At 40.1% G+C, this 22,930-nt stretch overlaps 1 protein-coding gene across 1 annotated transcript; it reads left to right on the forward strand.

The window, feature by feature from the left end:
• Nucleotides 1-4,531: 4,531 nt before the first annotated feature.
• Nucleotides 4,532-22,441, forward strand: E2F7 (E2F transcription factor 7). Its single transcript, XM_042470800.1, has 9 exons — nucleotides 4,532-4,804; nucleotides 7,303-7,471; nucleotides 11,648-11,935; nucleotides 12,490-12,648; nucleotides 13,668-13,805; nucleotides 14,955-15,149; nucleotides 16,789-16,855; nucleotides 19,076-19,583; nucleotides 22,356-22,441. The coding sequence occupies exons 1-9, from the start codon at nucleotides 4,550-4,552 to the stop codon at nucleotides 22,359-22,361; spliced, it is 1,785 nt and encodes a 594-aa protein (XP_042326734.1). The 5' UTR covers nucleotides 4,532-4,549; the 3' UTR covers nucleotides 22,362-22,441.
• The last annotated feature ends 489 nt before the right edge of the window (nucleotides 22,442-22,930 follow it).

Raw genomic sequence — 22,930 nt, forward strand, 5'->3', positions numbered from 1 at the left:
AAACAAATAATTTCACGACTTTTATATGTGAATATTTTTCACATATACCCAGTGTGGGTGTTGGTTTGAGTCTTAAACTATGACTCTGGTGACCAGGGTTCAAATCCCTGCTCAGCCATGAAAACCCACTGGCGACCTTGGGCAGTCACACTCTCTCAGCCTCAGAGAATGCCATGGCAAGCCCCTCTGAAGAAACGTGCCAAGAAAACCCATGATGGTTCGCCTTAGGGTTGCCAAAAGTCAGAAATTACTTTAGGCACACAACAAGAACAACTACTAAACCTCCATGGTGCTTCACCTCAGCAGCCTCCCAACCTGACTTTATCCTTTCCATCTAAATTTAGGATGTGTGGCAGGGTGCCTGAATTCAGGGTGCTAAATTCCTCGCCAGAGTGTGTAGTAGTCTGAGCATTGGACTATTACTCTAGCGACTAGGGTTTGGATCTCAGCTTGGTCATGAAACCCAGTGGGCAACCTGGGCAAGTCACACACTCTCAGCCTCAGAGGATGGCCCTGGCAACCCCCCTTTGAGAAACATGCCATAAAACCCTATATAGTGTTGCAATAAGTTGGAAATGACTTGAAGGCATCCTCAGAAGTTGTGCGGGGAGGAGGGAAAGTCGAGCTGCATTTATTTCATCTTCATTTTATTCTTATTATCATATATTATATTATTATTTATTATTATTATTGTGTGTCTTCAATCCTTTCCAGTTTATGGTCGCCTTAAGGTGAACCTATCATGGGGCTTTCTGGCAAGATGGATTTTTTTTTAATTAGTGGTTGTATTTAACATGTTGTATCCCGCTTTGGCCTTGAAGAGAAGCGAGACGAGAGATACATAAATATAATAATAATTACTATTATTACTTTTATGTGAGTGTTTTTAATGGTTTTATACTTTGCATTTTAACCATTGGATTTATGCGTTTTCTTTTTTAATTGAAGCTTGTTTTTAATATGTTGTACCCCCTTCAAGCCTTTAGGAGATGGGAAATAAATAAATAAATAAATAATTATTTCATTCAAAGATATAGCTGTGTTAGTCTTTACAATCAGTACGCAGGTTTGGCCAACTTCCTCAGAGCAATTGAATATAATAAATAATAAAATAATATAATAATAATAAAATAATAATAATGTAGAGAGATCTTGTAGCACCTTTTGAGACTGACGGAAAGAGAGTTGGCAGCATGCGTTTTGTCGACCAAAGTCTGCTTCCACAAAACCTCATGCTGCCAATTTCTTTTCTTCCGCCAATCTCGAAAGATCTATCAGATCTCTCTACATTATTATATTACTATATTCAAATATAGTATAATTGTTGTTTTTTATTTGTGGCTTTTCCACATTCACGGGGGTCCTTCACCCCTAGCCTCGGCGAATATGGAAGGATTACTCTATATGTTACATAGGATACCCTTATTACATTCTTGCATGTGGGGTTCTGAGTTTGATTTGAATACTAGCGTTGTGGGAAGGGATGCTTAAGATTTTTCCAACCTCCCCGCTGAACCTGAACAATGGGGAGTTCAGAATGCTTAGAATATAAATAAGCCTTTTCTTTTTGCCATTGCAGCTTTAGAGGTATAGTCTAGATCGAGAAAACAACACAGGGATAGAAGAGAAGAATGGAGGATCATCTTTTCTCCAGGAAATTATTGTCATATATGAACACAGATCTATACACACACATTCATAAAGCTGAAACAAAGGGAAAAAACATTTAGCCAGTCACTTCTTGCAAAACAAATCTGTTTGCTCTAAGGAGCAGCATTTCCATGGTAATGGTATTATAATCTTGATTTAAAAGAAGTGGACTAACCATCCCTCAAGTATGCAGTGGGTCCTCGCCATACGCAGCGCATCCGTCCGCCGCCACCCCCCCCCCCCCTGGGGGGAAAAATGTATGCTCAATCTCCATTGGTTTTAATGGGGGAGTGTTCCTGTGTTTGGTGCTGCGTACATGCCATTGTATTTCCAGCGGCTTAACCTTCCATATAAGGTTAAAACTGCATATCGCGGCTCTGAGTATGGCGCAGGCATGCTGTATCTATAATGAAGAAAAAGAGTTTCCAGACATTGGTGAAATTTACTTGTGGCATATGACAAGGTGAAAAAACAGAAGGAAAAAATATATCAGTGTATATGAGTAAGCAAATAATATATACAGTACGTGTTGCCTTCCAATTTTCTACACTTTCATTGTGGTTATAGATAAGAGAATGTTTGTACCAAAGTGCTTGCTACTGCAAGTGGCTATTAATAGTAAGGGGAGAAAATGTTTATACAAACTTGCTTACTAGTGCAAATATTATTCAGGTTGCACAAACACATTTGACTCTCTTGATGTCACTCCTTATCTACAGTAGATCTCTCAAACTAGCCAAACAAACAGGCAATGCAAGTTTGACTACTGAATGGTGTGATATATTTCTTTCAGTAAAGCTAGGCCAAGGCTTTACCATGAATAACTGCACAGTTTCAGTGTCATAAACTTTCCCCATTCTGAGATTTAAGTAGGAAGCACTGCAGTTTGCACTGACATGGCGGTGTAAGTGGTTCCTCATTGTAGAACAAAAATAAGGTGGGTCACAAATAGACATGATTAATAAGAGATGAACAGGACAGAAGAAAATTTACTTGTGCACCATCCAAAAGACTTTCTAGCTCTCACAAAACATGATTAACACAGAGTTCAGTGCAAGAAGTCTAAGATGGTTCAGAGATGTCTGATGTGCATGGCATCCTGAATATACAAAAGCCAAAGTTAATGAGTGTTAAATCCTTGGCAGATGAATTCACCAACAGGTTAAATAATACATGGACCAATGTGATGTATTTTATCAGGGATGAGCTGTTAGTTCATTGCAGAAAATTCCTTCACAGTTTTTTTGCCATCACACATTGAAACATATCTGCAACTCCGAGGGACAGAAATTTATTTGAGGGCTTGTCTACATTTGCCAGAATACTCTGGACGGCCCCTGGAGTATTTTGGCCCCCAAATTCACCTCCGGCTCCTTACTTGCTGAAGACGATGGGCTTCTGTGGTCTCCACAAGGCACCAAGCGACTTGGAAGTGAGGCTGAGGGACCGGTAGCTGCCCACTGTTGCCTGCCTTTGTTGCATAAACATGCGGCCACCAGCCCCGGAGAATTCAGAGTATAGGGCTAATGTAGACAAGTCATAAATGAAAGTTTGAAAGTGGAGCTTTCTGCTTTGTGAGGAATAATAAAATTTCAAATCCTGGTAAACTAAATTAGTTCTGGCTTCTCTGGTTACTTTCTTTAACATTACATTTATGCATTCCAGGTTCTTATTCTCATCATGCACTAAGTAAATTGGCAATTTATTTTTAACAGTTAAGATTTTAATCAAGATTTGTTGGCTTTATATGCATTCTCATTATGTCTTCCACAGTTTAAAAATTGTTTTTTTGCTAAGAATTTCTTTTAGTCACTTAGAACAGATGTCAGACATAATTTCTTGGTTAGTGTTCTGCTGTGACCAAAAAACCAGCAGCCAGGATATGGTTATGAAATTGGCGAGGCAATATTCATTGTACTGAATATTATGAACACAGTAGGCAAAGCTGCAATATGTGTATTTTTCTCACATATTGTGGCCATCAGAACCTGGAATTTGGTTTTTCTCCAGTCAATTGTGTATCAGTGTATAAATCACTATTTTCTCTGTCCTTTAATGCTATGATGGGGGGGGGGGGGGGGGAGCACTAATATTGTAACCACAGAATCCTGCAATCTGTGACCACATAATAGATACAGATGTACATAAACACTGAGCATTCCTACTTATTCACAGAACTGTGCAGCCTTGTCCCCACTGCTGCTGTATGGGTAGAATATGTGTAAGCAAAAGGCATGTCACTTTGAAGGGTTGGTCTATTTTGAGGAGATGGATTATAAAACCCTGGGAGTCTATATTCTGCCTGAAATCTAAAATACACTGCAGAAATAATCTAGTTTGAGACCACTTTAACTGCACTGACTCAGGGCTAGGGAATCCTAGGGACTGTAGTTGATTGCGGCACTAGTTCTGTCTCACAAAACTAGTTCCCAGAATTCACTAGCATAGAGCCAGGGCAGTTTAAGCAGTCTCAAATTGGACTATTTCTGCAGTGTGTTTTGGACCTGAGTTGTCTACTCCCTTATATTCCATCTGTTGAGTTTAGGGTCATAGACAGTGGGTGCAGGTTGTTCCAAGTGCATTTCTTTCTGCCATACACTCATTCCCCAAAATGACTAAAATTAAGCGGTGGAGTGAGGGGCACTTGAAGTTAGGTCTAAACATGACCTCCTTCATGTCTCAAGAGTGAGGTTTTTGCCTGTTTATTCTCATGGAACAAAATGCAATCCATGAGGTACTGAGCAAGCCATTGCTTGCTATGATATTAGAGTTTGGATTGTTGCTGGGACCTGGAAACTAGTGTAAGAAACAGCAGCATTAACTGGTCACTTCGCTACCTCTTAATTGTCTCTTAAATATTTTTTATTATCAATAGGAAAATATATTTGATCGACCCCGGATGACCCCAAAGACTCCCATGAAAAATGAACCCATTGATTTATCAAAGCAGAAAAGCACTGCCCCTGAGGGAAGTCCAGTTACACCTGTTAAGTTCACTGACAAGCCCTTGACAGAACCATGGACTCCCACAGCTAACCTCAAGATGCTTATTAGTGCAGCTAGTCCTGACATGCGGGATAGGGAAAAGAAAAAAGAACTCTTCAGACCAATTGAGAACAGTGAATTTAGTGATGCTTTTCCTGATTCCTTGCAGGTAAGAGACTTGTCATAGTGAATGTGTTTATGGTTACAATTAAACTTAACTATATATCTGCATAAACGTAACATTTTCTATCTGTTTAGTCATACAAGACATAGCTTTCCTTCTTTTTCATGTAATGATATGTGTTCATTTCCCTCAGATTTACTTTATATGATTTGATGAGGATCTACTTTTCAGCTGTATAAAGAGCCACAGCTTGTCCTTTGAAGCAATATACACTTGAATGTGCATGTGCACACATATGCCTACAGTAGACTTGATTGCCCCATGAATTTCAAAGGGGTTTTTTTTAGGCAGGGAATACTGAAAAGTGGTTTGTTTGTTTCTCCATCTTTCTCCTGAAGCTGCCTTGAGTCCCATGTCAGGAAAAGGTGGAGAAACAAACAAATCACATTTCAGCTTCAGACCAATGGAAACAAGAGGTGCTTTGCCATTGATTTCCTCTGAAATAAAACTTACAGCACCTGGTATTCCTTGGCAGTTCTCCATCCAAGCACAGTGAGCCCTTGGTTTGCTAAGATTTGGTTCCAAGACCCTCGCCCCCATAGATACCAAAATCCATGGATGCTCAAGTCTCATTAAATACAATGGCCTAGTAATATGGTGTCTGTTATATGACTACAAAATATTTTAAAGCCATTGATGCTTGAACCAATGGATGAAACATCTGTGGACATGGAGGGCTGACAGTACTAACCAGGCCTAACATTGCTGAGCTTCCAAGATCAGACACGAACTGAGGCAGTTGCAAATACAGTTAGGCCTATACAAATACACAATTTTTGTAATGTTCCTATGTTGGAAGGCCCTCTTAGGCACAGAGTAGACAGAGGGGAAAAGATAGCTTACCTCTACAATTTCCTGATTCGCAGGTAGAACCTGCTGAACACACCACCGGCTCTCACAACTGCCTGAGCACTGACAGGCAATCCACACTGCCGCTTCCTCCTTGCAAGGATGGACCCACCAATATGGAGCATGTGGGACTATAAGCTGCACTGCACCATTATTATTTTTGTTGCACCCCCAAGCACATGTGAATGAGCACATAAGCATGCTACCAGCAACCACCAATCATATCCCTCAACACACCCAGGCATCAGCCCATTTCATCAGCCACATGAGCAGCTGCTTGATCACACAATCAGTCAGGTGCCCATATGACCTAGAGGTGTGCCCAGTGACACACTGGCACAGCATGACCATAGAGCTTGCCTCCCATACTTAGCCCTTTTCTTCCCCCTTCCCCCCCAGACCAAACAGTTTGTTAATGTTTTTATTAAATCTATTGTAGTCATAATTTGGCTTCATGGGATGTGCAATGAGTCAGTTGTGCAGCTGGCCACTTGTGGGATCAATTCATGAGCAGGTTACAAAGAAATTATGGCCAGAACTAGCTCCCATCATTCACTGACCCTAGGGTGCCTGCTCCTGGTCACTTCTGCCAGCTCCCTGGCCCCTTTCCTGTCTCCACACCAGTGTGATAGTTGGCACTTTTCAGCTTGAACTGGAGCAAACAGATTTGTTCCAGTTTCTCATTTTGGCCACGTGCATAGTTTAAACAGATTTTAAAACAGGATGGAGCTGTGTTTCGCTTGTGCAGACAACCTCATTGACTTGTTTTCCTTTAATAAAATCATTAATCTGTTTTCTGAAAATATTTCTAAACTTACAAGATAGCTGAAGTCTGAAAGCAGGGAAATGAACAATGTGTAGAGTCACTGATTAAGCTAGCTGCCTTTTGAGACATGTTAACTATACAGTGGTACCCCGGGATACGAATTGATCGCGTTACGAAATTTCCAGGATACGAAAAAGTTAGATTGGAAAAAACTGTTCCGGGATACGAAGGTTTTTTCGGGTTACGAAATTTTTTTCGGCGCGAAATTCAAACGCGCGGCTTTCCAGCGCTAACGGAAAGCCTTTTTCGGGTTGCAAAATGCATCGGGTTACGAACGGGGCGGCGGAACGAATTAATTTCGTAACCCGAGGTAGCACTGTATTGCTTTGACATTGGTACACATGCCAGGTGGATCTAACCCTTGATGAAGAGTTTGTTCAATGCCTATTCCAGCAGTATATCCCAAGTAAATCAAAACAATCAGGCATCAGTAGTGTTAAGGCCAAGACAACATATTCTTTGAAGGGACACTTTTACCTGGTACACTATACAGTTTATACTGACAAAACTAGTTGAACTATATTTCCAGACAGTACAAAATACAGTGGCGTAACAAAGTGCTTCCTGTTGAAATAACAATGGTAGTATTATTCAAATACAGCAAATTTTGTTAGTTGCATCTTTTGCAGAAAATGAGATCTGACAACTGCTCAAAACAATTGTTGTTCTTTGGGTACATATAATTTCTGGATCTGAATGTCTAAGTATTGGGGAATATTATTCATTGTTCACCTATTGGTCAAATGTATCATAAACATATGTGGCACTTGTAATGGTGTTATTAAAATGTAGGTGCATCTTTTTCTAGTGTGATGCTGTAGAGGATGGAATAGCTGATGACTATGAAAAGCAGAGACCCAGCAGAAAACAGAAGAGCTTAGGGCTGCTGTGCCAAAAGTTCTTAGCCCGCTATCCTAGCTACCCTTTATCTGCAGAAAAGACAACAATATCTTTGGATGAAGTAGCTTCTAGTCTTGGTAAGTATGATAGAAAATAATACTGAAAGCAATAAGGAATATTTCTAACAGACTATGTAGTAGCCTTTTTAAGGCACTCTCTACTAACCTGCAGTCCTTACAGGCCTTAAGCAAATTCCTCCTGACCATTTCCCATCCATTTCAGTGGAATATCCTGGAACAAAGATGCTGGTATATTGTTTTTATGTTGCCTGTCTACAAGAATAAATCTAGAAAGCATTAATGTGGAAGAAAACATAGTTGAAAGGGGTTAGGAATGGGTAGTCCCAATGAGTTGGGCTCCTTACACATGTGTTCATTCATAAATCTGTTCCCTTCTATTCCTGCATCAATTTTCATTTTTTAAAATATCAGTCAGTTTTGATCATTTTTTTCATGAAACACACTTTTGATGAAATAGAACTATTTTTGGTATGCATTTATTCATTAAGTTCACATTGTAGTACCTTTCTTGTGAGCTAAGACCTGCAGCGTAAAATAATGAGTAAGTATAATTTGCATTCCAGTCTTCCTATTAGTATGGAAAATCTGAATTAGAACAGTTCTTCTAAAAATGCAGACTGAATAGAACTTTCAGGCATCCCCAAAAGTGATATATAAACAACTGATTGAAGGAAATGCACACGATACACACAATAGTAGCTGGGACCAGAGTGGTTTTTCTTTGTTTGTTTTTATCAAAATTATAACAACAAAAGCTATCACTTTAAAGTGGTCACTCTGTTTACATCTTGGCATAAAATCACAGTGATATACACAGTGACTGAAAATATTCCTCACTAGTATTTATTGACAATCGCAGGGAAGGAGATACTTTCAATATAAAGTACTGTGCCCATTGCTAGAAGTGCAGTTGTGGCACTAAATCAGACATCATATATTTAACTGGATGTTATGTTTTGAAATCTTACAGGTCACAACAACTATTATATATGGTGCATATACATACTGTCATAGGTAAATAAATTACCTAAACGCAATTACTTGGATGCACATTTCATTATAACAGAAGATGTTCTATGGAAATTAAAAAATTATGGGGCAGAAAGCCTGGTTTATAGGCAGCAAACTCCAGTTTCAAGCCCTGGAATTTTTTAATTAATAGAACAAGGGAGCACCTCTGCTGGGAACCTTGGAGCAACACTGCTGGGCATGCTGCTTAATATAGCACAGCTTCTTACATTTTCTGTTCAAGTAAATCAGCACAGATCTAACTGAGCTGGCTTTATATCCCATGAAGACCCATGATGTGATCAGTGCAAATCACAACCATATACTCCAAACAGTCATTTTTTTCATGTTAACAGTTGCCAATTCATTAGCTGGTGGCCAGCCTGATGATGGTCTCTTTTTTTAGCTAAGCTGGTTCTCAGACAGCAGAGAAGCACTTTACTGCTAAGTTTGTACTCAAAGTCTTCTCAGGTTGGTAGAACCTATCAGACCTTGCTCTCCTGCTGGCACAGCCTTCAAGAGCCCAGGGTCTCGTCTGCACCACAGCCAGGCAACAGAGTAGGACTTCATGAAGGATGGGTATTAATATGCATGTATAAAGTTGTTTTTTATTTTTACTATTCATACAGCAGACTTTCTTAAAATAAAATTTTGACAGTGTTGTTTGCGTAGATTTCTATATTCCTTTTCAGGAGCAAGTTTAATGAAAAATGTAATGAAAAGTGACAGTATCAGGAAACTGCAGAGCACTAAGTCGTTTTTACTAAATGCTTACTATTCCAGACCTGCTGCTAAGGCAAGGTATCAACAGAACTCTCAACCTACACTTAAGTGCCTTTTTTTTAAACAGTTCTGTAAATTAACATTAATGCTGCCATTCATGGCTTAGTCCATGGTTACGTCCATGGATGTAAATCTTCACAGGAGGGTGAAAAAGTGGTGGGTAAATTTGCAACACAAATTCTGGGTGACTTGTATTCAGGTAAATTGCCTACTCACATCAAGGCCATACGTCAAATGAAAGATGTCTGTCAGAGCAATAACTTTACCATGTTTCCAGAAGACAGCAGTCCCACATCTTCCATATACTGGGAGACTAACTAGGAGTCCACAATTGTTATTGTTGGTGTAATAATTCTTAAGTGCTTTTATTGCTTGATAATGGCTGCTTTAGTACAAAGCATGATATACTCTCTTGCCCCATCAGCATATTACTAGATTACAATCAGCTCTAAATTCTTTCTGAAGAATTCAGTGCAGTTTCGCAGTATGCCTTGGTTTACAAGGATAATTTATGGACATTTCCACACAGATTTAAGGATCATCACAGACTTTTAAATGCTGTTACAATAAGTCTCATGGAAGCCCATGCTGTTTTCAGCTAAGCAATGTTATACATTATTTACCACAGAAAGGGAGGAGGAAGAGGAACAGAGACCATATGACTACATGGACATTGGTTCAGTTCTACAGAAGACAGTTAGCAACAGATGCTCTAATGCAATATGATTATTGCTTGCCTTTTAAGTATTTGCATAGGTGACATTGATTAACTTGGTAACTGTATCCAACAACCTATTCTTATTTTGACTGTTGTTCTGCTACATTGTGCAAAACTTCAAGCTAATATAATTTATTTATTTTTTAAAATGCACCTAAATGAACTAAGAAATAATGTGTGTCCATCCACATGTGAAAACATACAAGGACTAGTTATCTGTATAGGCTTTCTCATGCTGAAGCCAAAAGTGGAACCAAGTGCCTGGGAATCAATACTGTTGGCATGGTTACCATAGTTAGAATCAGATGCTGGAAAACCTCCAGGAAAAAAGAAAGCTACAAAAATGTAGATGATCATGCACATTTATGTGCTCTTATGTACATTAATCATGCCAAATAAGTTACTGTCCACATTATGAATAAGATAAAGGGTTCCTTTAGTGAATGCTTTGCAGTCCAGTGTATGCTCCCTTATTGTTTTGCTGAGGTTTGATAGGGTTACTCTTAAACAGTTGTGTACATCAAAGGTGGGCAACTTCTTGGGGGTGAGAGTACCTCATTAAATACTCCCAAACCAATACGAGCTGCACATCACCTCCACAGCTGATGTTTGCTTTATAATTGTTCCTGCAGTCTCCAAAAGTGATGGTGGCAGTAAAAGGCCTCATTTTTTTCTGAAAGAACCAAATAGCCTATAGTTTGGGAGAACAGTAAACCATGGGAGGAATCATGCTATCTGTGAGCCAAATTTTACCCATTTCTGTTGAACATGATTGTAGACTATGCCAACTGTGGCAATTCCAGGGTCAGTTACAGTCTTTTAAGCCATTGCATCTAAAGCTGTCTGACGTGGGTGACCAGTAATTTCCCCTATGTGCTAGGGATTGGTACCAGATTTGTATCCAGATTTGTATCTTTCCCAGAAACTACAGGGGCCAGCAATTAATGGCTCAGGATGCAGCACTGGCCCACAGACCACCACTAAATTGAGTGGCACAGTGTTAAGTGAGGCTATTGCACTGCACTTATGTGAAGAGGTATTAGATACTTTCTTACATAAGCAAGGAAAGAATACTACACAAAGTTATACCAGTATAATCCCCCCCCCCTCATCCAAAGTCAGAATAGGAAAGTAAAATCTGGTAGCCTTCCTTAGAAACAAACAGACTTGCCTGAAAGAAAGTAGAACTTTATATAACCCAACAGCACTATATTAGTTCCCTGTTGTCATGGTCAAGGCTTTTAGGATACCATTGTGCTAGGAATTTAGAACTGTCTAGAAGCCAGAATTAGTTGTAATTTTTTCTTCTGATTGACAGTCACGGTGGGTAAGTTGAGTGGGTGGGATAATTTCTTCATCTACAAAGCATTTAGTTTCAGGCTGGTAACTCATCTTAAACATTGTGATAAGAGGTGACACATAGGAATGCTTCTTACAATTCTTTTCTGGAAAGTGGTCTCTAAGGGACCAATTTTCTGTTGTAATATGACATTATTTTTCTATCTATGTGAACTAAATCCATTTCAACCAAGTCAAAATTGTAGCTCTTTGACATGTGTTGTGTATGTTCTGGTATTGATAATACCTAGTAGATGTTAGAACCAGTAAGTATAATTATTTTCACCATTTTGGAAGTCTGAAACTGCATTACTTGTAATCTTCTAAGGAAATTGAGGTTATGCTTTAATTCTCTTTTTTTGTTTTGTTTTTGTCTCTGCATCCAGGAGTTGAACGCAGACGGATTTATGACATAGTGAATGTTCTGGAGTCTCTTGATCTTGTTAGTCGAGTGGCTAAGAATCAATATTGTTGGCATGGTCGCCATAGCTTGAGTCAAACTCTGAAAAACCTCCAGGCAATAGGAGAGCTGCAAAAGTATGAAGAACTTATGGCTTATTTTCAACATAAAGAGCTACCCCTTGAGTGTAGATTTGGAGAGAATAAAAAAGATACCTTTTTAGATTTCCAAGACCGACAGTTGATTGACTTCTCAGAGACAGATTGTCCGTCTGGTAAGTTAACTAAGTACTGGCAAAGTAGAGACTCTTGCTGTTATCAGTGTAAGAAGTGCATGTGTTGCCATTTTTAATTTCAAACAAAATTATTGTACCAAAAAAAAAGCTCTTGTAAGACAAGTTTCCTTTTTCCTCTGTTCATAATCACCACTAGTATCATTGTTCTCACTGTCCCAGTCCACCTACATTTGGTCTTTTTCTGGCTGCTTTTGCTGACCTCCATTTTGGAGCGTTCTGAAACATAACCCCCATAGTCTGGATTCACTCTTCTTTGCTCTACTGCTCTGCATAGATAAAACCTGTCCAGAATGTCTCATTTTCCAAAGCAGTTCCTCAAGATAATCATTTTATTGTCCTTTCGTCTTTCCAGAAGAGAGTTAAAAGTCCAACTGTCCATCTGTTACAGACAATTATTTTCTGCTCATAAAATATAACCCTGTTTTCCAACAAGGAAATCTTTCTTTTTTAAATCCTACGTGAGAAAGTTTCATAATGCTTTCTGGCTGTGATAGAAGTAACATGCTGAGACTTGAATTGTGTTTGTAATACAGCGACTGCAAACAGCAGAAAGGACAAGTCATTGAGGATTATGAGCCAAAAATTTGTCATGCTGTTCCTCGTATCCAAAACCAAGATAGTCACTCTCGACATAGCAGCAAAAATATTGATAGAAGAAAGCCAGGATACAGCAGATCACAGCAAGTTTAAAAGTAAGAATTATTTATGAGGGGTGAATAATCATTTGGTTGCTGAGGGGAATAATTGCCATACAGGAAGAACCAGATAGCATATTTGGTGATACAGAGTCTTCAAGGAAGTATCTTCCAAAAGCTTAATTGTCAGGTCTCACAGGAGCCTAGTTCAAACCTTGGGATGCACTGGAATTAGGGTTGAAGGTTGTGTGTATGCACTCCTGAATACTTGGCCATTGTGCCTTGAAGATAAATGATTATGAAAGCAGATGGTAAAATGATAAATGGCACCATCTCCAAATGAAATTTATTGTCATGTATTGGGTTATTAATATATTTCAAAGAGACTGCAGTGCTCATGGATTAAAATAAATGTGTCCAAGGTCTGGTTGTTTTTTGACTAGCTTATATAGTGGTAGACTGTATTCAAGGACTACAATATAAAATATTGGTTTTAGGCATTTTTTATCAAGTACTGTGTATTGGGATGCAGTGGCTTAGTGGTTAAGATGCCAGTTTTGATGATCGGAAAAGGCCCAGGTGCTGCATAATGGGGTGAGCTCCTATCACTAGTCCCAGCTTCTGCCAACCTAGCAGTTTGAAAGCATGCAAATGCAAGTAAATAGGTACCACTCCTCAGTGGAAAGATAACAGCATTTGGCACAATCATGCTGGCCGCATGACCACCAGAGCAGTCCTCAGACAATGCTGGTTCTTCAGCTTAGAAAAGGAGATGAGCACCGCCCCCTGCAGGCAGTTATTACTAGACATTCATGTCAAGGGACTACCTTTACCTTTACTATGTATTAGTGCTTCATAGATAAATCTTTTCATATCTGCTGCGTTAATTTCACTAGAGAGTCCAGCTACTTGTCAGAGTAAGACTACATCTACTCACCCCAAAGAGTTAAGAAGGATTTTGTTTTAATACATGTTCCCCATATTTTTCAAGGTTTTGGTAGCACTTATTTTGCCTGAGCAGTTAGCATTTTATTTAAATGTAGTCTTCATTTGAACTTAAACGACTTTCCTTTCAGCAAAGGTACGAAGATTGTATGATATAGCCAATGTTTTGACAAGCCTTGGGCTCATAAAGAAAGTACATGTAACAGAGGAGAGAGGACGCAAGCCAGCTTTCAAGTGGATTGGCCCTGTGGAATTCACTGGAGACAATGGTAATTATGAGGGTGTACAAAACAGCATTATTCGCCGGCCTCAGGGCTTAGTGGGGGCATGGCATCTGCATGATGCACACCCTGATACTGCCATCACACTGTGCACCTGACCGCACGGCAGGCAGTGTCACAGCACTGCTTCCAGATTTGATGCAGCGCCAAAAGGAGTGCCAGAAAGTGCCACCATGGCAGTAAAGGCATCTTTTTTCCGGTGTGAAAAGGGAGTGGCATTTTGCCATTCCTTTTAGTGTTGGGAAAAGTCCGGATCAGGGCCACAGCATGTAGTTGCAGCATCTCTGATCTGGTGCTGAAGGGCGGCAGCAAGTAGCAAACACAAACACAGTGTTTGAACTAGCAAGCTTATATACTAAAATGAAGCAATAGACAGACACAGAGAGGCTGCAGTCCTATAGGTGTCATATGCACATATAAATTCCCAGATACATGCAGTTATTGTTTGGGCTGTAGTGCAACAGACATTTTCAGTTCATGGTTGAGTAAGCAGAGTTCCTCAGGTGTAACCATTTCCCATACATTTTTGATGATGAATAACTATTTGTCACTGCCTTAAAGCTACCATTTTATTCATCATAATTGCAGGAATAGCCATTGCATGTTTCTGCTTACACAGTGGGGTAGTAAGCAGTCACACTGGCATATATGCAACACTTGCCCAATATCTGCATCCAGGGAAGGGTGGTATAGCACAACCATTGTGTAACTAGTTGAGTGTAAATTTACATTCCAGAAGCATGATGTGGAACATTGGCCACAGCGTTTATTAAATAAGTAGCCTTAGCACACAAATTTTGAGTGTTGGACTACAACTCTGGAGACCAGAGTTTGAATCCCCACTTGGCCATGGAAACCCACTAGGTGACCTTGGGTGATTAACACACTCTTAACCCCAGAAAACTCCATGATAGGGTCACCATAATTTAGAAACAACTTGGAGGTACACAACAAAACACTAAAATAATTGAATTATTTTCAAAAGCTTAGAACAATTCCTTTGTTGCAGGGGGGTGGGGGCACTACAACTAGCCATGCTAATGGAGGATTCTAGGAACTTCAATCCAAAATAAAGTAAAATAAACAAAATTTGTTTATTCCCTGACTAGCTAACTGAACAAGAATGCATTTATTTAGGTGACATAAAGATGGACCTTTCAGCCTGTGCTGCTTTAAATGAAGTGAAAAGGACACCATATATTCCACACCAGGCTTGTGCTGCTAAGAAAGAGCGGTTGTCACGTCATGCTTCCTTCAACACAGTTCAGTCTTTTGATTTGGTCAAGAGGAAGGTCAGCTCTGAGCCCAGCAGCCCACGCAGAGGGAGGCAAGGTAATTGTTATAGAACTTGGTCTCTAACAACAATTCTCCACCTATAACTTCTAGTTTACATCCATAGATGTATGCATTTATTTCTTGGTAAATCCATTCCTCTCCATCAGCTTACACAAGGGTGTATTTCCTTTGTTAAAATTTGGCACACAAAGTAATGCCCTCTAAATAGAAGGGAAAAATAATATTTTATGGTTGCTGGTAAGATGGAATTCACTGGAACAATCCAATTTACAGTACTTTGACACTTTAGCTCTGTAAAGTTTTTATAAAGTGATTTGAAGGTCTTACTAGAATTCTTTGACAGTGGATCCATCTCTGCATGGGGCACAGTGTATAGCATAGAGGGGGCCTGATATATTAAGTGTTCCAAAAGCTGTTCACAGTCATTTGGGTAAGAATTCTACAAGAGAATAGAACTGAGCTTTAAAATTCAGAGGATTCACTCTGAAACCTTGGCCACAGTTTCTCACTATGCAAGCCATGGAGCATCCTTTTCCTTTGGTGAACGTAGCAAGCCCTAGTGCTTCTGCCAGGCTTGGACTTGAGAAGAGGAATGAGATGTCATGTCACTATATCTACAAGCCATCTGGGCACCTTTAAAGCACAGTAAGACTTCAGGGACAATCCTACACACTTTCTCCCAAGTTCAGTAAGGCCTAGTACACACCTCCAGGATGTCCTGGTGGCAATAGGAGGGCTTGGGACCGCACACCAACTATGTGCGGGCGGCACCATTTCAGTGCCGCCCTACCCAGACGGTGTGTGTGCATGACGTGTGGGCGTTACAGTGCCCACACGTCATGCAAAGCCCTTACACCGTTGCAAAAAGGAGCCACTCTAGGCATTGCCAGGCGGTTGGGTTGCTGCGGACCAAAAACAGGCACTTACAGACCGCCCTGAAAGGTGGTCTGTACTGCCCCTATGAGAACTCATCCATGTCATCATTCCTTTTGCTTCTCCAAAGAACTGACAAACAGCCCTTCTGTGCTGTAAGAAAGGATGGTCCCTTTCTCAACTCTTACACTCAGCAAGAACCAGTTAGGACTTTGGAAGCACAGTGCAAGATAGGTTGGAGTGCTGGAATGGAGCAGATTATTGTTCTAGCACTCACATTGTATTTCCAAGGGACTTGGGATTCCTCCAAAGCTCAGTGATCCATGGCAGAACATCCTGGCAAGCATACAAATTGGCTAACCACCAAGATCAGCCAAAATTTATGAATTCTTCATTTTTATATAGATTGTTCCGTAAAGTCATTTAAAAGGCAAGATGTCAGTGTTGAGAGGATGACAATAATATGAAGTATTGGGGAAAGATAAAGCAGGAGACTATGTAGCTGTCAGATAATAGCTTTAACACAAAGACATGCTGCTGGCCTACAAATAGAGGCTGCGGAAAGGAACAGGAGTTATAAGAGTGCAGAAAATCAATAATTAGCTGCTCCTGGTTCCTTGTGACAATAGTCATCAAAGAGATTGCAAGATACTGTCTTGTCCTTGACTTTTCACTTTTGGCCATTTTTAAACCCTCAGCAAAGACCCAACTGAATGTTTGTGCATCTGCTCTTCAAACAGTACAAAAATAAGCTTCATCAATAGTAATTAATGAAAAGTTCCACTCCTCCTTCATTCCTTAGATGATTACTGCTCCAAAATGATAAATCTTGCATCTGTTTGCTGCCAGAAGATGGAAGATGACACCAGGTATGCTGATATTTATGTCTGATAATCCATTAAAACTATGTTCTACATTAATACTTGGTTTAATCTATCAAGTATGACTCTTGTGTATCTTATGCATGTTAGGAAAGGGGACTGTACTTAGTACAGTGGTACCCCGGGTTACGAAATTAATTCGTTCCGCGGTTAATTTCGTAACCCGAAATACCTTCGTAAGCCGAATTCCCATAGGCGCTAATGGAAAAATAGCTCTCTGCTGCCCTCCGGTGGCGGAAAATAGCGCCGCGGTTTTTTCGTAACCCGAAGAAACCTTCGTAAGCCGAAGCAATAAATCCCTATGGGATTTTTTCGTATCCCGAAAAATTCGTAACCCGGCGCATTCGTATCCCGGGGTACCACTGTATATGAATATGAATAATCAAGAGAGAGCATATGAGTCACAGAACTTCATGAGGTAGAGCAGCTATTACCACATGGCTACTCTATAATTGACTAGATTCTGGCAGCAGTGGCTAATCAGATGTGGACTCTTGTTCCTTTCATGATCCAATGGGATTGCTGAAGTCTCTGTTGAATTTTTCATTGGTGTTGAAACATCTGTCATGTTGAGATTAAGCCAGTGGCTTTTCCATAAAAGTCTTTGCTCTTTCCTTCTATTCAGCTTCATTGCATTTAAACTGAGGCCCCACAAGGTTCCATCTTATCCCTGGAGATTTTTAATATCTGGGTGAATTCATCATTAGAATGTGATGCCATCAATAGGCTGGTAACAGCTAGTTCTATTTTTCCTTGTCATCTCACTTTCCTTGAGGGAGCAGGTGCATGGGTTGCTCTAACTTCAGTGAAGACTCAGGTGACATAAACTCACTTTGTTTGGCCGTGCTCTGTTTACATCCTGATTGGACTATGGCAATAACCTGAAAGTTTCAACTGCTATGTAATATGGCCAGAATGTTGAAAGGAATGACTAGATAGGCTCATACTACCGTCGGCCCTTCTTATACACGGATTTTTTATACACAGATTTAAACATACACGGTTTGAAAATGTTCCAAAAAAGTATAAATTTACCTTGATGTTCCATTTTTTATTAGGGACACCATTTTGCTATGTCATTATACTTAATGGGACTTGAGCATACACGGATTTTGTTATACACAGGGGATCTTGGAACCAAACCCCAGCGTATAACAAGGATCCACTGTACACCAATCCTAGGGGAGCTTCACTAGTTCCTTATTTAATTTGCTTTCTCATAAATGGCGTAGGACCCAAGTGCCTGAAAGAATACCTCTCTGTATGCCAGTCATCATTGTTAAGAAGACATTCTTCTTCAATGTCCTTAAAACATTTTCCTTAAATTCCTTCTATTGATAGCTGCAAGTATTATTCTGGAATGCTTTTCCTGTGGATGCGTGACTGATACCAATCTTGTACAATCAGCCTTCTGTATCTGCAGACTTGTCAACCGCAGATGGCAAGCCCACATGTGACCGATATCAGTGGTGGCATGTGCACACAGCCCACCACCATTCAGTTCTGTTGTCCCCAATGGCATTGTAGCTGCATGCATACACCACCAAGGGACAATGGAGGCTGCCCCAGTGGTGGAACAGTTACATGCACGTTCCACCATTGGGGACACCACGGGCTTGAGCATCGGCAGATTTTGGTATCCAGGGGAGGGGGGGCAGAACAAAGCCCCATGGATACTGAGGGCCAACTGCAATTGTTTCTGTGCCAAGTCAAAAGCTTTCTGTTTATCAAATTGCCCCTGTGTGCTTCATAGTTGTTGTTGTTGTTTGTCCCTTCAAGTCATTTCTGACTTACGGCAATCATAGCACAAACCTACCATGTGATTTTCTTGACGAGTTGTGAGATGAGGTTTGTCATTGCCTTCCCTTGTGGCTGAAAGCATGTGACTTGCCCAAGTTCATGCAGTGGGTTTCACGGTTGAGCTGGGAATTGAACCCTGGTCTCCAGAGTCATAGTCCAGCACTCAAACCACTATGCCACACTGGCTCTCCTTTATATTTTTTTTAATATGGTTCCTTTATGTTTGCATTATTTATTTTTATTATATGTTCACTGTTCATCACCCTGATAGCTCTTGATGAAGGGAAACTTATAAATATTCAGACAAATAATAAATAATGTATCCAAACTTAGATGCTTGAGTTGATGAGGCTAAGAAGAATTGAATGTCCCATGGTTCTAATCTAACTGTTTATTTCATCTTTGTAGTAAAAGTTTGGAAGCCACGAAGACCCTGGGCATAATTTCTCCCTTCTCTGCTCTTCCTGTTTCTGGAGATTCAGACTGTGATCTTAAGGCCTTACCATGCCTCCCCTCAAATGCTACCTCTGACATGTCACAGCTGTCTCTGCCCAGTGAAACACATGACCAAGCCCTGCCACTCTCTGATCTATCAGCTTCCAAAGCAGAGACAGGGAAAACCACTATGCTCACCAGTCAACCTTTCATTTACTTGCCATCTTCACCACTTTATATGCTTTGTGGCAGCCTTCATGACAATTTCATAAGGGAAAGTCTTCAAGAAAAGGGAAATGGAGATTGTAAGGGCCAGGATTTACCCTGCCTATCAGATGCTTCTGTGTCTCCTGTTAACAGTCGGAAGAGAAATTCTCAGAGGTGCATGCCTTCAGTTGCAAGTTCAACTACAGAGGAACCTACAATAAAAAAACAAGGTGTGGAGCAGAATGAAGGTCCCATTTCACTGGTGCTAGACAAGGTAAGAGAAGTCTTGGTTAGGCTAATTTCCAGGTTTCTTGCTCATGATCACAATGGGGGAAAATGGAAGATGGTTCTTGAAATAGTTTTAGGGAGGGCAAAATGAGGGCATTCCACGCCAAAGGAATAATGTTTCCCTCAAATGAAATTTGCGTTCAATCTAAAAAAAAATTTAGCACTGCAGTAACTTTAATTTCACATGATCATTTAGAAATACAATTGAGGCATCCAAAGAAAGAGAGCAACAAGCAAAGTTACCATGGTAACGTGAACACAGTAAATAGTAGAGTTTTAGGCGTGAACAGTTTTTCCTGTCTTATTCTCTGCAGTTCTTGAAATTTGAGGAGCTGAAGGGGGAATGCTCTCATTTTGTCTGCCCTGTAGATACAGCCCTGCTTAAGCCAAACTGACTAACCATTTTTGACCCCCCCCCCAAGTCTCTTACTTTATACATGTATATACAATAGGTGCTTCCAGCAGTATACACAAAAAGGTGTATATTCCTTCACAAAGTAGCCTTCATAGTTTGACATCTACACTGCAAATCGGTGTAATACAGCAAAATACTCACAATATGTCATTTCAGTGAATGCCAAATTGATTTCCCCAAGAACTCTTGGATTAGTCAAATTTTGAGCAGGAGCTGTGTGTGTGTGTGTGTGGCCAAGTCATTGCAAGAAAAATATAACAGTCCCTCTCTGTGGCATCCAGTCTTCTGTTTTTTTTATTGTTTCTTATCCAGAAACAGATGAGTAACTTATCCCATAATCAGCTCTAGTTTTTAGCTTTTCATGGCTAGATAGAAGTTGTACCATAGTCTTTTCTTATGGTCCCATAAGGCTGCATTTCTAAGAAAAGGAGGATGATTTGTGTTTCTCTTTGTTCTTTTCTTAGAAGACTACTAAGCCTGTGAACACAGAATCTTCCCCAGATCGTAACTGCAGTCCTCTTGACCAACCGAGAGGCTTTCAGCTTAAATCAGGAACTTCTACTGCTGTGGAAGCTGCCATAAAAGACACAGCTAAATCCTTAGGAGTATGGGAGCAAGACAGGCCATGCAGAAGTAAAGAGCTGAAAGAAAACACAAAAGAAAATGAACAAACCTCACAAGAAAATGACAAACAGCCCTCCCTACCACAGTATTTCTGTATACAGCCTGCAGCTGGTAAAGGCCTCTCTGAAAATACACTCTTTTAACATTAACCAGAATATACTTTCAAACAATGGCTTGTATCCATCTAGATTCATTCAGTCAAATGTATTTATTTATTTATGGGATTTATGGCCCATCTTTCTCCCAATATGGGATTCAAGGTGGCTTACAATAATTTAAAAATGATAAAACTTGTGGATTAAAACAGATAAATCTAATTGATTTAATGGGTCTTCGACTGAAAGAGGATTTAAGCCAATGCCTTACAGTACAGTGGTTGATTCCTAGATTGACATTTCAATCTCATTGTAGGGTTTTCAAAATAAAATACATTTAGAAGTGGCTTACTGGTGCCTTGCTCTGGGCATCAGTGACAACAGTTATCGAAAGTGCCAGTGCTATTTTCCATAAGATATTCTCCACAAGGATCACCTCCCATTTTGTTGTTATTTTGTGCCTACAAGTCATTTCCAACTTAACCTATCCCAGGTTTTCTTGGCAAGATTTGTTCTCAGATGTGGGGGTGTCATTGCCTTCCTCTGAGGGAGTGCGACTTGCCTGAGGTCACACAGTAGGTTTCCATGGTTAATGGTCTCCAGAGTCATAGTCCAGTGCTTAAACCACTTTGCCATTGCTGGCTCTCTAATAATCTCTTGGAGGTCTCTCATTCATAGGGCCATCATAAGTCAAAACCAAAGAAATGACACATAATAGCAGCAAGGCATTTCAATAGACTGATTCCAGTTTTATACATGTTTACTTGGCAGTAATTCCCATTGGATTCACTTTGACATACATCTGAATAGTTGATGTACAGGACTTACATTGTTCAACTTTAAAAGAACTACAATAGATAAGGGAGAGATGTGATCAAAGCTCTTGATTTAGCATTGGGCAAAGAGGGCTTAATCTTTTCCCAGTATCGTTTCTCCAACCTAAACCTTCTTTACCAGTAGACCTGTATCTAGAGCTGTTCTTGCCCTGCTGGGGACAAACAAGTTTGTTCCATCAGAATACCATGCTTGGTCTTCCTTTAGAAAGAGAAAGAGTTAGAACTATAGCCCAAATCCATTCCTACACCATCAGTCCTTCTCTTTTGGAAGGGAAAGGGGACTGTTCTGTCTCCCACATACTTTCTTTAGAGGCTGAGAGAATGTGAATAAAAGGAGTCACATCATCTACCTCTGGGTCATTCAGTCTGCTTTCTGAAAGTGCTAGCAAGTTGATCCCTTGTCTTTTTTAGATTGTAAGCCTGAGGACATGGAAATGTCTAAATGTCTAATTAACAAATTGTAAGCTGCTTTGATAGCCTTGGCTGAAGAGCGGGGTATATAAGTAAATATTATTATTATTATTATTATTATTAATGCCTTTTAAATACTGTGTTCACATTCTCTGAATTCCAGAGCATGATAATTTTAGATACCAGCCTGTGTTGTATAATGGCAGCTATAAACACTTCTATCTCCTGACTCCAATTCACAGTCTGAAATGATATGGAAAAAAAGCAAACAGTTAATAGTGGTCAATTAATCTCAACTTATTCCTAAACCTCACTTCTTGAGAGAAAAAGACACTGGATATCTTCCTAATTGCAATATCTGCTTCTGTTCTTTCCAGGATTAAATGGTTTTAATTTCCTGTTTCCTGCCAGCCAAGCTCCTGGTCCTGCCAGCCTACCTTCAAGCCATTTGCCTTCACTTAACGTTCCCTGTATGATGGTTCCATCTACAACGTTGGCACCATTCCCTCTTATATATTCTCCGGCGGCAGCAACAAGCCAAGTTTCTTCTGCACCTTCTGGCTCCTTCCCAAGCATTGCATGCATGAATTTTAGTATGCCTGGCCTGACATCTACAGCACCTGTTTTCATTGGGACCCCAGCAGTTGTTACTCAAAATTCATCACAGATACAGTCACGGGAATTGCACCATCAAATTAATTCAGCTGTACAGCTGAGCTCTGTTCTAGGATCTGCTTGCAGCTCTGTCAAAGCAGATTCAGCAGTTTGCATGGGCCAGCCAGTCACCCTTCTGAAATTGCAACAGGTCAGAAAGCAAAATACCTGTATTAGTCTAATGGAGGATGTAAGATTCATATGATTGGCAGTGCTTAAAAACATGTCTGCTTAAACTGTTAAAATGTTGTCCCCTCTGCATTAATTCTTTCCTTTTAAATGATGTTGTTAGATTTTC

The sequence above is a fragment of the Sceloporus undulatus genome, chromosome 5, assembly GCF_019175285.1.
Source record: "Sceloporus undulatus isolate JIND9_A2432 ecotype Alabama chromosome 5, SceUnd_v1.1, whole genome shotgun sequence".
Classification (NCBI taxonomy): Eukaryota; Metazoa; Chordata; class Lepidosauria; order Squamata; family Phrynosomatidae; genus Sceloporus; species Sceloporus undulatus.